Source organism: Oncorhynchus mykiss, chromosome 13 (assembly GCF_057628025.1).
Source record: "Oncorhynchus mykiss isolate SJ-2025 chromosome 13, ASM5762802v1, whole genome shotgun sequence".
Lineage (NCBI taxonomy): Eukaryota > Metazoa > Chordata > Actinopteri > Salmoniformes > Salmonidae > Oncorhynchus > Oncorhynchus mykiss.
Window position 1 is genome coordinate 16,324,787 of NC_143034.1, and position 13,463 is coordinate 16,338,249.

At 45.5% G+C, this 13,463-nt stretch overlaps 1 protein-coding gene across 2 annotated transcripts in view; it reads right to left on the reverse strand.

Moving 5' to 3' along the window:
• lcor (ligand dependent nuclear receptor corepressor) overlaps nt 1–13,463 on the reverse strand; it is an 80,314-nt gene that overhangs the window by 13,332 nt on the left and 53,519 nt on the right. The window contains exons 3-5 of one of the 2 annotated variants that reach the window (XM_036940094.2): nt 7,619–7,698; nt 4,394–4,520; nt 1,335–1,769 (exon numbers count right to left, since the gene is read on the reverse strand). In XM_036940094.2, coding sequence (XP_036795989.2) covers nt 1,335–1,769; nt 4,394–4,520; nt 7,619–7,698 — 642 coding nt within the window. The remainder of the gene's footprint in view (nt 1–1,334; nt 1,770–4,393; nt 4,521–7,618; nt 7,699–13,463) is intronic. The other variant, XM_090195442.1, reaches the window with a different exon arrangement.

The window sequence follows — 13,463 nt, forward strand, 5'->3', positions numbered from 1 at the left end:
GGATTGATTTGCACTTTTCACACCAAAGTACGTTCATCTCTAGGAGACAGAACGCGTCTCCTTCCTGAGCAGTTAGATGGCTGCATGGTCCCTTGGTGTTTATACTTGCGTACTATTGTTTGTGAAGATGAACGTGGTACCTTCAGGTGTTTGGAAATTGCTCCGAAGGATGAACCAGACTTGTGGAGGTCTACCATTTTTTCCCTGAGGTCTTTGCTGATTTATTTTGATTTTCCCATGATGTCAAGCAAAGAGGCACTGAGTTTGAAGGTAGGACTTGAAATACATCCACAGGTACACCTCCAATTAGCTTCTAAAGCCATGACATCATTTTCTGGAATTTTCCAAGCTGTTTAAAGGTACAGTCAACTTAGTGTATGTAAACTTCTGACACACTGGAATTGTGATACAGTGAATTATAAGTGAAATAATCTGTCTGTAAACAATTGTTGGAAAAATTACTTACATGCACAAAGTAGATGTCCTAACCGACTTGCCAAAACTATAGTTTGTTAACAGTGGTTGAAAAACGAGTTTTAATGAATCCAACCTAAATGTATGTAAACTTCTGACTTCAACTGTAAGAGAGCTATAGGGGAGATATAGGGAAGATATAAGGGATATATAGGAACGATATATAGGAGAGATATAGGGGATCTATAGGATAGATATAGGGGAGAGATATAGGGGAGCGATAGGGGAGAGATATAGCGGAGCGATATAGGGGAGCGATATAAGCAAGATGTAGAAGAGCTAGAGGCAATATAGTGGAGATATAGCGGATATATAAGTGAGTTAAAGTGGAGATATAGGAGAGATATAGTAGAGATAGAGGGATATATAAAGGATATATAGTGGCTCATAGGAGATATATGGGAGCTTTAGAAGAGATACAGGGAAGCTATATGAGACCTATAGGGAGATATAGGCGATATATGCGAGATATAGGGGAGATATAAGCAACATACAGGGGAGATATAGTCAATATAGGGGAGATATTGGCGATACAGGGAGATATAGGAAAGATAAATGGAGATAGGAGAGATATAGGGAGATATAGGAAAGATACATGGATATAGGAGAGATACAGGGAGATAAATGGAGATAGGAGAGATACAGGGCGTTCTATTGAAGTTATGGGGGAGTTCTTCAGTCCAGGTTTTTCTTCTACTTATTTATTTTATTGAATATTTGTTTCTCTTTTTCTTATTGTTGTTAGACTGTTGAGAGAGAGCCTGCAAGTAAGCATTTCATTGTACAGTGTAACACCATTTTATCTTGTCCATAAGGTAACTACGTTTTGATTCGATATGGACGTGTGAGTGGTGTCTTACCCTCTGTTTTGGTCTCTGTGGGGTCGGGCCTCTTGACGGTGAGGTCCAGTGGAGAGTCCTGGTCGGCCATGAGAAGCTTGCTGAGGACGGGGTTCTGTGCAGAGGCAGCAGCACCGGTACCACTACAGTTACTACCGGCTCCGTTCCCACTGTCCGGGGCGAAGGCAGAGGCGGAGGCGGGGCTGAGGCCCGGTCCCGGGGCGGGGGACGGGGGGCTGGACGCCCCCGGCAGAGCGAGGGGGGCCGGGGCTGGAGAGGCCGCTCTCGGCAGGAGGCGGCTTTGGTCCTTGATGCCGTTGGGCTGGGGGTGATGGGGGGGGTCCTGAGAATAGCTGTTTTTTGAGGTATATTCGGCAGCGAACTGACGGATCATTCGCTGCATTATCTCACGAGCCACTAGAGGGATGTGAGGGTCCGAGAAGCTTGGGAGGTCTGCTAGAGACAAACAAACACACAACATTAGACACCTATTAGAACATTCTTAATCTGTTTAACATTCCAACGACCGGCTAAAGATCTGGCAGCACTACAACTAGAAACATGAAAGCTGCAATATGTCACTTTATGGGGGAACAACGGACCAAATTCACGTAGAAATGTCAGTTACGAACCTGTCATTCTCACTGAAAGCCAGTCTCAGAAGTTGTAGATATGTTCTATGTGCACTATTTCTATGCTTCCCGTTCTTTAATTTTGTTTTTGCATCTTTTACTTTGGGTTTTGTACTCCAGCTTCAAACAGCTGAAAATACTACACTGGTTCTGGAAAATACATTTCACAGCGGTTTAGACCGTACAGCAACTTTCTCAGCTCTACATGACTTGTTTTGTAACATAAACTGAAATTAGGCGAACTATTCTAATTTTAGCAACCAGGAAATATTACTGTTTATATGTGAAGAAAAAAAAATATATATATATATATATATATATATATACACACATACATTTTTATTAAAAATAGACTTGTTAGAATGTGGACATAGATGTAGACCTACAGGACATAGATATATACCGACAGGACATGTTTTTTAATACCTCTCTGTACAGACAGACTGTTAGAATGTGGACATAGATGTAGACCTACAGGACATGTTGTTTAATACCTCTCTGTACAGACAGACTGTTAGAATGTGGACATAGATGTAGACCTACAGGACATGTTGTTTAATGTCTCTCTGTAACGCTACAGACAGACTGTTAGCTAGGCTTCGTCGCAAATGGCACCCTATTCCCTATGTAGTGCACTACTTTCGACCAGAACCCCATTGGCCCCTATAGTAGTGCACTACATAGGGAATATGGTGCCATTTGGGACACAGATCTAGTCTACCCTATAGCCCCCAACTTTCAGCCGCAAAACAACAAAGTGATTTAGCAGACAAGCTTTCTGGAAAAACATTTCCTTTTGGGCCGAGGAATTGTGCCCCGTGTCCGAAGGGGAAGCTTTCTGCAAACAATACCTACGTCCTGGCACACTATTCCCAATACAGTGCACTACTTTTAACCTGGGCCCTATGCAATCTGGTCAAAAGTAGTGCACTAAGTAGGGAATCGGGTTCCGTTTGGGACGCCGGCCGCGTGGACCCAAAACATAAAGCCGGGAGCATATAGACATTGTAAAAACATTTAGCTAAAGGGACATCACTGGGAAGGAAGAAACCCTCAGACAAACGACACATATCTATGTGTGTCTGTTTATATACTGTGCACAGTGTTTGTTCAGCTACATACACTCAATGTACACACCATTTAGGACCTTTCTTATATTGAGTTGATTCCGATGCTTCCCATAGCTGGCTGGATGTCCTTTGGTTGGTGGACCATTCTTTATACACACGGGAAACTGTTGAGCGTGAAAAACCCAGCAGCGTTGCAGTTCTTGACACACTCAAACCGGTGCGCCTGGCACCTACAACCATACCCTGTTCAAAGGCACTTAAATATTTTGTCTTGCCACCCATTCACCCTCTGAATGACACACATACACAATTCATGTCTCAATTGTCTCAAGGCTTAAAAATTATTCTTTAACCCGTCTCCTCCCCTTCATCTACACTGAAGTGGATTTAACAGGTGACATCAATAAGGGATCAAAGCCTTTACCTGGATTCACCTGGTCAGTCTGTCATGGAAATAATGTTTTGTACACTCAGTATATAGCAGCTTTAGGCCAGCTGAGGGCTGAGGGCTGAGGGCTGAGGGCTGAGGGCTGAGGGCTGAGGGCTGAGGGCTGAGGGCTGAGGGCTGGGTGTGGAGGTGAACCCAGATTGATTGGGCAGACACATTGATTGGATCAGCATCTGACTGAGTGACCTAATCCTCTCTAAAACAACCATGTATCTCAAATGGCACCCTGTTAACTAGTGCACTGCTTTTGACCAAAAAAAGTAGTGCACTAAATGATATAGTGTAGGGAATAGGGGACCGTTTTGGATGCAACCAGTCACACACTGCACCCCTCTCTTCTCTAGGAGAGTATATAACCATAACAATACATGGTCACTTAACCAACACGTTTCATTTTAAATTCCAGTTTTTTAGGACACGATTTTAAATGAACCTTTATGTAACGAGGCAAGTCACTTAAGAACAAATTCTTATTTACAATGACCGTCATACACCGGCCAAACCCGGACGACGCTGGGCCAACTGGGTGCCGCCCTATGGGACTCCCAATCACGGCCGGTAGTGATACAGCCTGGAATCGAACCAAGGTGTCTGCAGGGATGCCTCAAGTACTGAGATGCAGTGCCTTAGACCGCTGCGCCACTCGGGAGCCCAAATGTGGGAATCAAACCCACAACTTTGGTGTTTCCAAGTTCCATACCTTGTGTCTTTATAACGTCCCAACTGACTACGCCATATAGTTCTACTAGACTCCCTTATGGTTCTATAGGTCCTTGACCCTAATAGTTCTAGGTTCTAAACTCCCTTATGCTTCTATGTTCTAGACTCCCTTATGGTACTAGGTTCTAAAATCTCATGGTTCTACATTCTAGACTCCTTTATGGTTCTGCGTTCTAGACTCCCTTATGGTTCTATAGGTTCTAGACTCACCCTTTCTGTAGAAGACAGCATTGAGGAACTCTTCGGCTTGCTTCTCCAGGCGGTTGATTTTGGACGTGTCCTGTTTCAAGTCCTCTGACTCTGATAAGACCTGGGGAGTGATGCCAACCAAGTGTTCCTGAGAGGGACACAGAACACAAGAGGAAAAGGGTTTGGGATTTGAGAAAACAGTAGATAAATGTACAACCAAGTGTTCCTCAGAGGGACACAGACAAAGCAGACACACAGTTTTAATGAAGTTTTCCTGGACCAAACCCAGAGGAAAACCTTACAGTACCTTTTAAGTCTGTTTTTTTTTCACTAAGCAAAAAAAACCAACATAATATGACAATAGGTGGCGAGATAACGCTGTGGTGGAAGCTTTTAAAGACTGGGTGGCAAAATATGGTGATTAAGAAAGTCATTGTGTGGTACTATGGACATGCAGTCATTGTGTGGTACTATGGACATGCAGTCATTGTGTGGTACTATGGACATGCAGTCATTGTGTGGTACTATGGACATGCAGTCATTGTGTGGTACTATGGACTTGCAGTCATTGTGTTTATGAAACAAATGAATGATCTGGGGTGGTGGTGGGAGGAATGGGCGTGACACCCTGACTGTCTCTCCGCTTTCTCCTCTTAGAATCCAGTGACGTGAAAACTGGCAAAACCAAAACAGGCTCAAACAGTTTCTTTAAAACGGCATGCCTTCACAGTTAATATGAATGAGGCATTCTCTCATCCTTCCCCTCGCTCTCCCTCCCTCGTCTCTTTCTCTCTCTCTCCCCTCGGAAGACACTTCAGTTGAATGCATTCAGTTGTTCAAGTGACTAGGTATCCCCCTTTCACTTTCCTTCTCCCCCAGCCTCTCTCCTCCCTCTGCCTCTCTCGCTCTTCCCCTCCCTCAAGTCTACCTCCTCCCCCTTTCTCTCCCCCTCCCTCAAGCCTACCTCCCCCCCTCTCTCGCTCTCCCCCTCCCTCAAGCCTACCTCCTCCCTCTGCCTCTCTCCTCCCCCTCTCTCGCTCTTCCCCTCCCTCAAGCCTACCTCCTCCCTCTGTCGGGAGTTTGCATAGCTGCAGATCAATGAATCAATTGTTTCCGTCCTCTGCAGGTCCTCTGGCATTTCATGCAATTAAACGCACACAGTGAAATATGAAGAGTACGTCCCAAATGGCACCCTATTCCCTACATCGTGCACTACTTTTGACCAGAGCGCTATGGGCCGTGTTCAGACGTAGTGCACTATAACGAGAATAGGGTGCCATTTTGGACGTAGGGCAAGCCCAACCCAACCAGCCCGGCCCGGGCATGGCAAGGCCAGAGACAAGCAGAGGAAGGAGGGCAGGTATGTTCTAGGTAATATGTTTTATGGACCATGGAGCGTATTCACAAAGTGTCCCAGAAGTAGGAATGCTGAATCTGATTTATATAATCCTATTCATTATAATCTGATCATAGATCAGCACTACTACTATGTTATATATGTTTATAATAATAATTTGGTTGGTGCTTATATTTGTTATTTTTCACACATGTACAAGTGTGTATTAAATTGTAGGTGCCAGATGGTCGACCTTCAGGGTTGAAGAGGTCAAGATGAAAAAGGAGAAAAGGAGTGGTTGGTTGGCATGGCAACAGAAGGGGGGGGCTCTTTGTGAGGCCTTCTGTTTCATCCTTCGTTCCTCCATTAAAGGGGCAATCTGGGATTGGTATATCAAAAGTGGCGCGGTGTCCACTTCTTTATCGTTTGAATCCCAGATTGCCCCTTTAAAAGACAAAGAAAAAATGGAGGACGAGTGGCGCCCCGAACGACATGCCGACGAGCCATCAATTCACAAGGTCAAAGGGAACGAGGGGTGACTGAAAGGGCAGAAAATAATAATACATTCCCGAGAGGCAAAACATTCCAGCGCCATTTTAGGATGATTAGACATGGCTGAATGAGTGAGACGACCAGGGATTGACCTCTACTTAAAGGGTGTGTGTGTGTGTGTGTGTGTGTGTGTGTGTGTGTGTGTGTGTGTGTGTTTGTGTGTGTGTGTGAGTGAGTGATTGTGTGCGTGTGTGTGTTATTGTTGATGAGGCGATGGAAAGATGAAAAAATGCAGACTGGCTTTTGTTCATGAAGCTAATTAGCTAATGCAGTGTGTGGAGTTTAGCTAATCAGCTAGCTGTAATGCAGTGTGGGGGGTTTAGCTAATCAGCTAGCTGTAATGCAGTGTGGGGGGTTTAGCTAATCAGCTAGCTGTAATGCAGTGTGTGGAGTTTAGCTAATCAGCTAGCTGTAATGCAGTGTGTGGAGTTTAGCTAATCAGCTAGCTGTAATGCAGTGTGGGGGGTTTAGCTAATCAGCTAGCTGTAATGCAGTGTGGGGGGTTTAGCTAATCAGCTAGCTGTAATGCAGTGTGGGGGGTTTAGCTAATCAGCTAGCTGTAATGCAGTGTGGGGGGTTTAGCTAATCAGCTAGCTGTAATGCAGTGTGTGGAGTTCAGCTAATCAGCTAGCTGTAATGCAGTGTGTGGAGTTTAGCTAATCAGCTAGCTGTAATGCAGTGTGGGGGGTTTAGCTAATCAGCTAGCTGTAATGCAGTGTGTGGAGTTCAGCTAATCAGCTAGCTGTAATGCAGTGTGTGGAGTTTAGCTAATCAGCTAGCTGTAATGCAGTGTGGGGGGTTTAGCTAATCAGCTAGCTGTAATGCAGTGTGGGGGGTTTAGCTAATCAGCTAGCTGTAATGCAGTGTGTGGAGTTTAGCTAATCAGCTAGCTGTAATGCAGTGTGTGGAGTTTAGCTAATCAGCTAGCTGTAATGCAGTGTGTGGAGTTTTGCTAATCAGCTAGCTGTAATGCAGTGTGTGGAGTTTAGCTAATCAGCTAGCTGTAATGCAGTGTGGGGGGTTTAGCTAATCAGCTAGCTGTAATGCAGTGTGTGGAGTTTAGCTAATCAGCTAGCTGTAATGCAGTGGGGGAGGCTTTGCTAATCAGCTAGCTGTAATGCAGTGTGTGGAGTTTAGCTAATCAGCTAGCTGTAATGTAGTCTGGAGGGTTAGCTAATCAGCTAGCTGTAATGCAGTGGGGGAGGGTTTGCTAATCAGCTAGCTGTAATGCAGTGTGTGGAGTTTAGCTAATCAGCTAGCTGTAATGCAGTGTGTGGGATTTAGCAATTGTCTCGATGTGTGTGTGTGTTTGTGTGTCTGTGTGTGTGAGCCACAGCAACTCTAATAACATCAATTACCTTGACTTTCTCTCGTCTTAAGCAGCAAAAGAGACAATTTACATCAAACGACCAATCCAACAGTACCTCGGGCTCGCAATCTGTGGGAAGAAGAAGACACACAAACACACACACGTCAGAGAGGTTGTGGTAATAATGACAGGCCGCTGTGTGTGAGCTTAGACAAACCACAGCACAGCTAACCATTTCATGCATTTCACAATAAAACCCTTCAGAATATGAAAAGCATTGAAAATAGCAACAGTTTGTTTTGAATGATGGCCGAGTTCCTTTTGATACATAAAAACTGTAAACCAATACATCAACTGTTCGGACACACACACTCAACCAGAAGATTACCATCAGTGTGTGTGTGTGTGTGTGTGTGTATGTGTGTGTGTGTGTGACATCTCTGTGTCTCCAAGTGACAAGGCCTTCTGGTGACTCTCTCTCGAACACGGTATGAGCTTCCTTTGTGATAACTGACTCTTCAGGGAACATGACTTGTGTCACAGTCCTAGTGGGAGGGGAGCAGAGCGGAGGGGACGTTGGGCCTGGGCGCCTGGCGGCGTGCGGCGGCCTTGGATACGTGACTATTGTGTTGGTGACAGATGTAGAACCGGGCGCCTCGACATAGTGTAGTCATTAACCTCCAGTCCCCTGCCGCACTAAACCCTACCCCTTCATATGCAGAGGAGAGTGTGTGCGTGTGTCTGTGTGATGTGTGTGTGTGTGATGTGTGTGTGTGTGTGTGTGCGAGTGTGGCTATAATGCTCCACGGGCAGAGAAAAACAGAGAGAGAGGAGGGATGCCCAACAAACTCACCTTTTGGTGCACCATGGATAAAAAGAAAAGTGCCCCGAGCTCCACACGGAACTCACAGCACTAAGAGAGAGAGAGAGATATGCCCCCCTAGGCACAACTATGACAACATAACCAACAGAAACGGGTCACAACTCCTGCAGCTCTGTCGCACGCTGGGTATGTACATAGTCAATGGTAGGCTTCGAGGGGACTCCTATGGTAAGTACACCTATAGCTCATCTCTTGGCAGTAGTACTGTAGACTACCTTATCACTGACCTCAACCCAGAGTCTCTCGGAGCGTTCACAGTCAGTCCACTGACACCCCTATCAGACCACAACAAAATCACAGTCTACCTGAACAGAGCAATACTCAATCACGAGGCATCAAAGCCAAAGGAACTGAGTAACATTAAGAAATGCTATAGATGGAAGGAATGCAGTTTGGAAACCTAACAAAAAACAATTAGGCAACAACAAATTCAATCCCTTTTAGACAAATTCCTGGGTAAAACATTCCACTGTAATAGTGAAGGTGTAAACTTGGCAATAGAAAATCTTAACAGTATATTTGAGTCTTCTCATGCTTTGTTGATTTCAAAAAAGCCTTTGACTCAATTTGGCATGAGGGTCTGCTATACAAATTGATGGAAAGGGGTGTTTGGGGAAAAAACATACAACATTATAAAATCCATGTACACAAACAACAAGTGTGTGATTAAAAAAGGCCCAAAACAAAGACAGTTCTTCCCACAGGGCCGTGGGGTGAGACAGGGATGCACCTTAAGCCCCACCCTCTTCAACATATACATCAATGAATTGGTTAATTGGCGAGGGTACTAGAACAGTCTGCAGCACCCGGCCTCACCCTACTAGAATCTGAAGTAAAATGTCTACTGTTTGCTGATGATCTGGTGCTTCTGACCCCAACCAAGGAGGAACTACAGCAGCATCTAGATCTTCTGCACAGATTCTACCAGAACTGCGCCCTGACAGTAAATCTCAGTAAGACCAAAATAATGGTGTTCCAAAAAAGGTCCAGTCGCCAGGACCACAAATACAAATTCCATTTTGACACCGTTGCCCTAGAGCACACAAAAAAACTATACATACCTTGGCCTAAACATCATTGCCACAGGTAACTTCCACAAAGCTGGGAACGATCTGAGAGACAAGGCAAGAAGGGCATTCTATGCCATCAAAAGGAACATAAAATTCAACATACCAATTAGGATCTGGCTAAAAATACTTGAATCAGTCATAGAACCCATTGCCCTTTATGGTTGTGAGGTCTGGGGTCCGCTCACCAACCAATAATTCACAAAATGGGACTAACACCAAATTGAGACTGCATGCAGAATTTTGCAAAAATATCTTCCGTGTACAACATAGAACACCAAATAATGCACGCAGAGCAGAATTAGGCCGATACCCGCTAATTAACACAATCCAGAAAAGAGCCGTTAAATTCTACAACCACCTAAAAGGAAGCGATTCCCAAACCTTCCATAACAAAGCCATCACCTACAGAGAACATGGAGAAGAGTCCCTAAGCAAGCTGGTCCTGGCTCTGTTCACAAACACACCCCACAGAGCCCCAGGACAGCAACACAATTAGACCCAACCAAATCATGAGAAAACAAAAAAAGTATTACTTGACACATTGGATTTGGAAAGAATTAACAAAAAAAACAGAGCAAACTAGAATGCTATTTTGCCCTAAACAGAGAGTACACAGTGGCAGAATACCTGTCCACTGTGACTGACCCAAAATGAAGGAAAGCTTTGACTATGTACAGACTCAGTGAGCATAGCCTTGCTATTGAGAAAGGCCGCCGTAGGCAGACATGGCTCTCAAGAGAAGACAGGCTATGTGCACACTGCCCACAAAATGAGGTGGAAACTGAACTGCATTTCCTAACCTCCTGCCAAATGCATGACCATATTAGAGACACATATTTCACTCAGATTACACAGATCCACAAAGAATTAGAAAACAAATACAATTTTAATAAACTCCCATATCTACTGGGTGAAATACCACAGTGTTCCATCACAGCAGCAAGATTTGTGACCTGTTGCCACAAGAAAAGGGCAACCAGTGAAGAACAAACACCATTGTAAATACAACCCATATTTATGTTTATTTATTTTCCCTTTTGTACTTTAACCATTTGCACATCGTTGCAACACTGTATATATACATAATATGACATTTGTAATGTCTTTATTCTTTTGAAACTTCTGTATGTGTAATGTTTACTGTTCATTTTTCTTGTTTATTTCACTTTTGTTTATAATCTACCTCACTTGCTTTGGCAATGTTAACATATGTTTCCCATGCCAATAAAGCCCCTTGAATTTAATTTAGAGAGAAGGACAGAGAGAGAGAGATAACAGAGAGAGAGAGAGAGAGAGAGAGAAAAGAGATTGAGAGGGGGGATGAGAGAGAGAGAGATAAGCGATTGAGAGGGGGGATGAGAGAGAGAAAGAGAGAGAGATTGGAGAGAGGGGGGTGAGAGAGAGGGGGGGTAAGAGAGAGAGGGGATAAGAGAACGAGAGCGAGAGAGCGAGATGGGGATAAGAGAGGGATAAAAGAGATTGGAGAGAGGGGGACAAGAGGGAGAGAGAGATATGGGGATAAGAGAGAGAAGGATAAGAGATAAATGGGATAAAAGAGAGAGGGGGATGAGAGAGAGAGAGGGGATAAAATAGAGAGGAGGATGAGAGAGAGAGAGAGAGAGCGAGAGAGAGAAACAAGATTGGAGAGAGGGGGATAAGAGAGAGAGAGAGAGAGAGAGAGAGAGAGATAAAAGAGGGAGAGGGAGAGAGAGAAAGACAGAAAATAGATTGGAGAGAAGGGGATAAGTGCAAGAGAGAGAGAGCGAGAGAGAGAGAGAGAGGATGAGAGAAAGATGGGGATACGAAAGAAAGGGGATAAAATAGAGAGATTTGAGAAAGGGGGTGAGAGAGAGAGAGAAAGAGAGAGGGATAAAAGAGATTGGAGAGGGGAGGGATAAGAGAGAGAGATAAAGAGGGGGATAAGAGAGAGAAAAAGGAGAAAAGAGAGAGGGATAAAATAGATTGGAGAGGGGGATAAGAGAGAGAGAGAGGCTGGGGGGTAAGAGAGAGAGGGGATAACAGAAATAGAGCGAGAGAGCGAGAGATAAGAGGGAGAGAAGGAGAGAGATAAGAGATTGAAAGAGGGGGATAAGAGAGAGAGGGGGGGGATACGAGAGAGAAAAAGGATAAAAGAGAGAGAGGGGATGGTAGAGAGAAGGATATGAGAGAAAGGGGATAAAAGACAGAGAGGGGGATGAGAGAGAGAGAGAAAGAGAGAGGGATAAAAGAGATTGAAGAGAGGGGGATAAGAGAGAGAGATGGGGATAAAAAAGAGGGAGAGAAAGATAGAGGGTAAGTGAGAGAGAGATACGAGATTGGAGAGAGGGGATAAGAGCAAGAGAGAGAGTGAGAGATGGGGATAAGAGAGAGAAAAAGGATAAAAGAGAGCGATGGGGATGAGAGAGAGGAATAAGAGAGAGAGAGAGAGAGAGAGAGAGGAATAAGAGAGAGAGAGAGAGAGAGAGAGAGAGAGAGAGAGAGAGAGAGAAAAGAGATTGGAGAGAGGGGGATGAGAGAAAGAGAGGGAGAGCGAGAGAGGGGGGATAAAAGAGAAAAATGATAAAGAGAGAGGTATAAAAGAGAGATAGGGGGATGATAAAGAGCAAGAGACAGAGGAGGATAAGAGAGAGAGGGGGACAAGAGGGAGAGAGAGATATAGGGATAAGAGAGAGGGATGAGAGAGAGGTATAAAAGAGAGAGAGGGGGATGATAAAGAGCAAGAGACAGAGGAGGATAAGAGAGAGAGGGGGACAAGAGGGAGAGAGAGTTATAGGGATAAGAGAGAGGGATGAGAGAGAGGGATGATAGAGAGAGAGAGAGGGGGATAAAAGAGAGCGAGAGGGGGGGTTAAGAGAGAGAGAAAGAGAGAGAGAGAAAGAGGGAGAGAGATAAGAGAGAGGGATAAAAGAGAGAGAGGGGGGATAAGAGCGAGAGAGGGCCTCCGGAGTGGCGCAGTGGTCTAAGGCACTAGAGATCCTGGTTCGAGTCCAGGCTCTGTCGCAGCCGGCCGCGATCGGGAGACCCATGGGGTGGCGCACAACTGGCCCAGCGTCGTCCGGGTTAGGGGAGGGTTTGGCCGGCAGGAGGCAGGATGTCCTTGTCCCATCGTACACTAGCGACTCCTGTGGCGGCCGGGCACAGTACACGCTGACACGGTCGCCAGGTGTACGGTGTTTCCTCCGACACGCTGGTGCAGCTGGCCTCCGGTTTGAGGGACTTGCGTCAAGAAGCCGTGCGGTTTGACTGGGTGGTGTTTCGGAGGACACACTGGTGCAGCTGGCCTCCGGTTTGAGGGAATTGTGTCAAGAAACCGTGCGGTTTGACTGGGTGGTGTTTCGGAGGACACATTGGTGCAGCTGGCCTCCGGTTTGAGGGAATTGTGTCAAGAAACCGTGCGGTTTGACTGGGTGGTGTTTCGGAGGACACACTGGTGCAGCTGGCCTCCGGTTTGAGGGAATTGTGTCAAGAAGCCGTGCGGTTTGACTGGGTGGTGTTTCGGAGGACACATTGGTGCAGCTGGCCTCCGGTTTGACTGGGTGGTGTTTCGGAGGACACACTGGTGCAGCTGGCCTCCGGTTTGAGGGACTTGTGTCAAGAAGCCGTGCGGTTTGACTGGGTCGTGTTTCGGAGGACACATTGGTGCAGCTGGCGTCCGGTTTGAGGGTTTTGTGTCAAGAAGCCGTGCGGTTTGACTGGGTGGTGTTTCGGAGGACACACGGCTCTCGGCCTTCGCTGCTCCCGAGTCCGTACGGGTGTTGCAGCGATGAGGGAAGACTGTTGGATACCACCAATTGGATACCACAAAATGGAGGAGAAAAAGGTGTATAAATAAAAATATAAAAATAAATGAATGATAGAGGATCAATAATCTAAGAAAGAAGAGAAACAACAGCCTTGGAGTCGTTTCGTCTCTCGTGAGAAACCACACAATTCATTTGGAG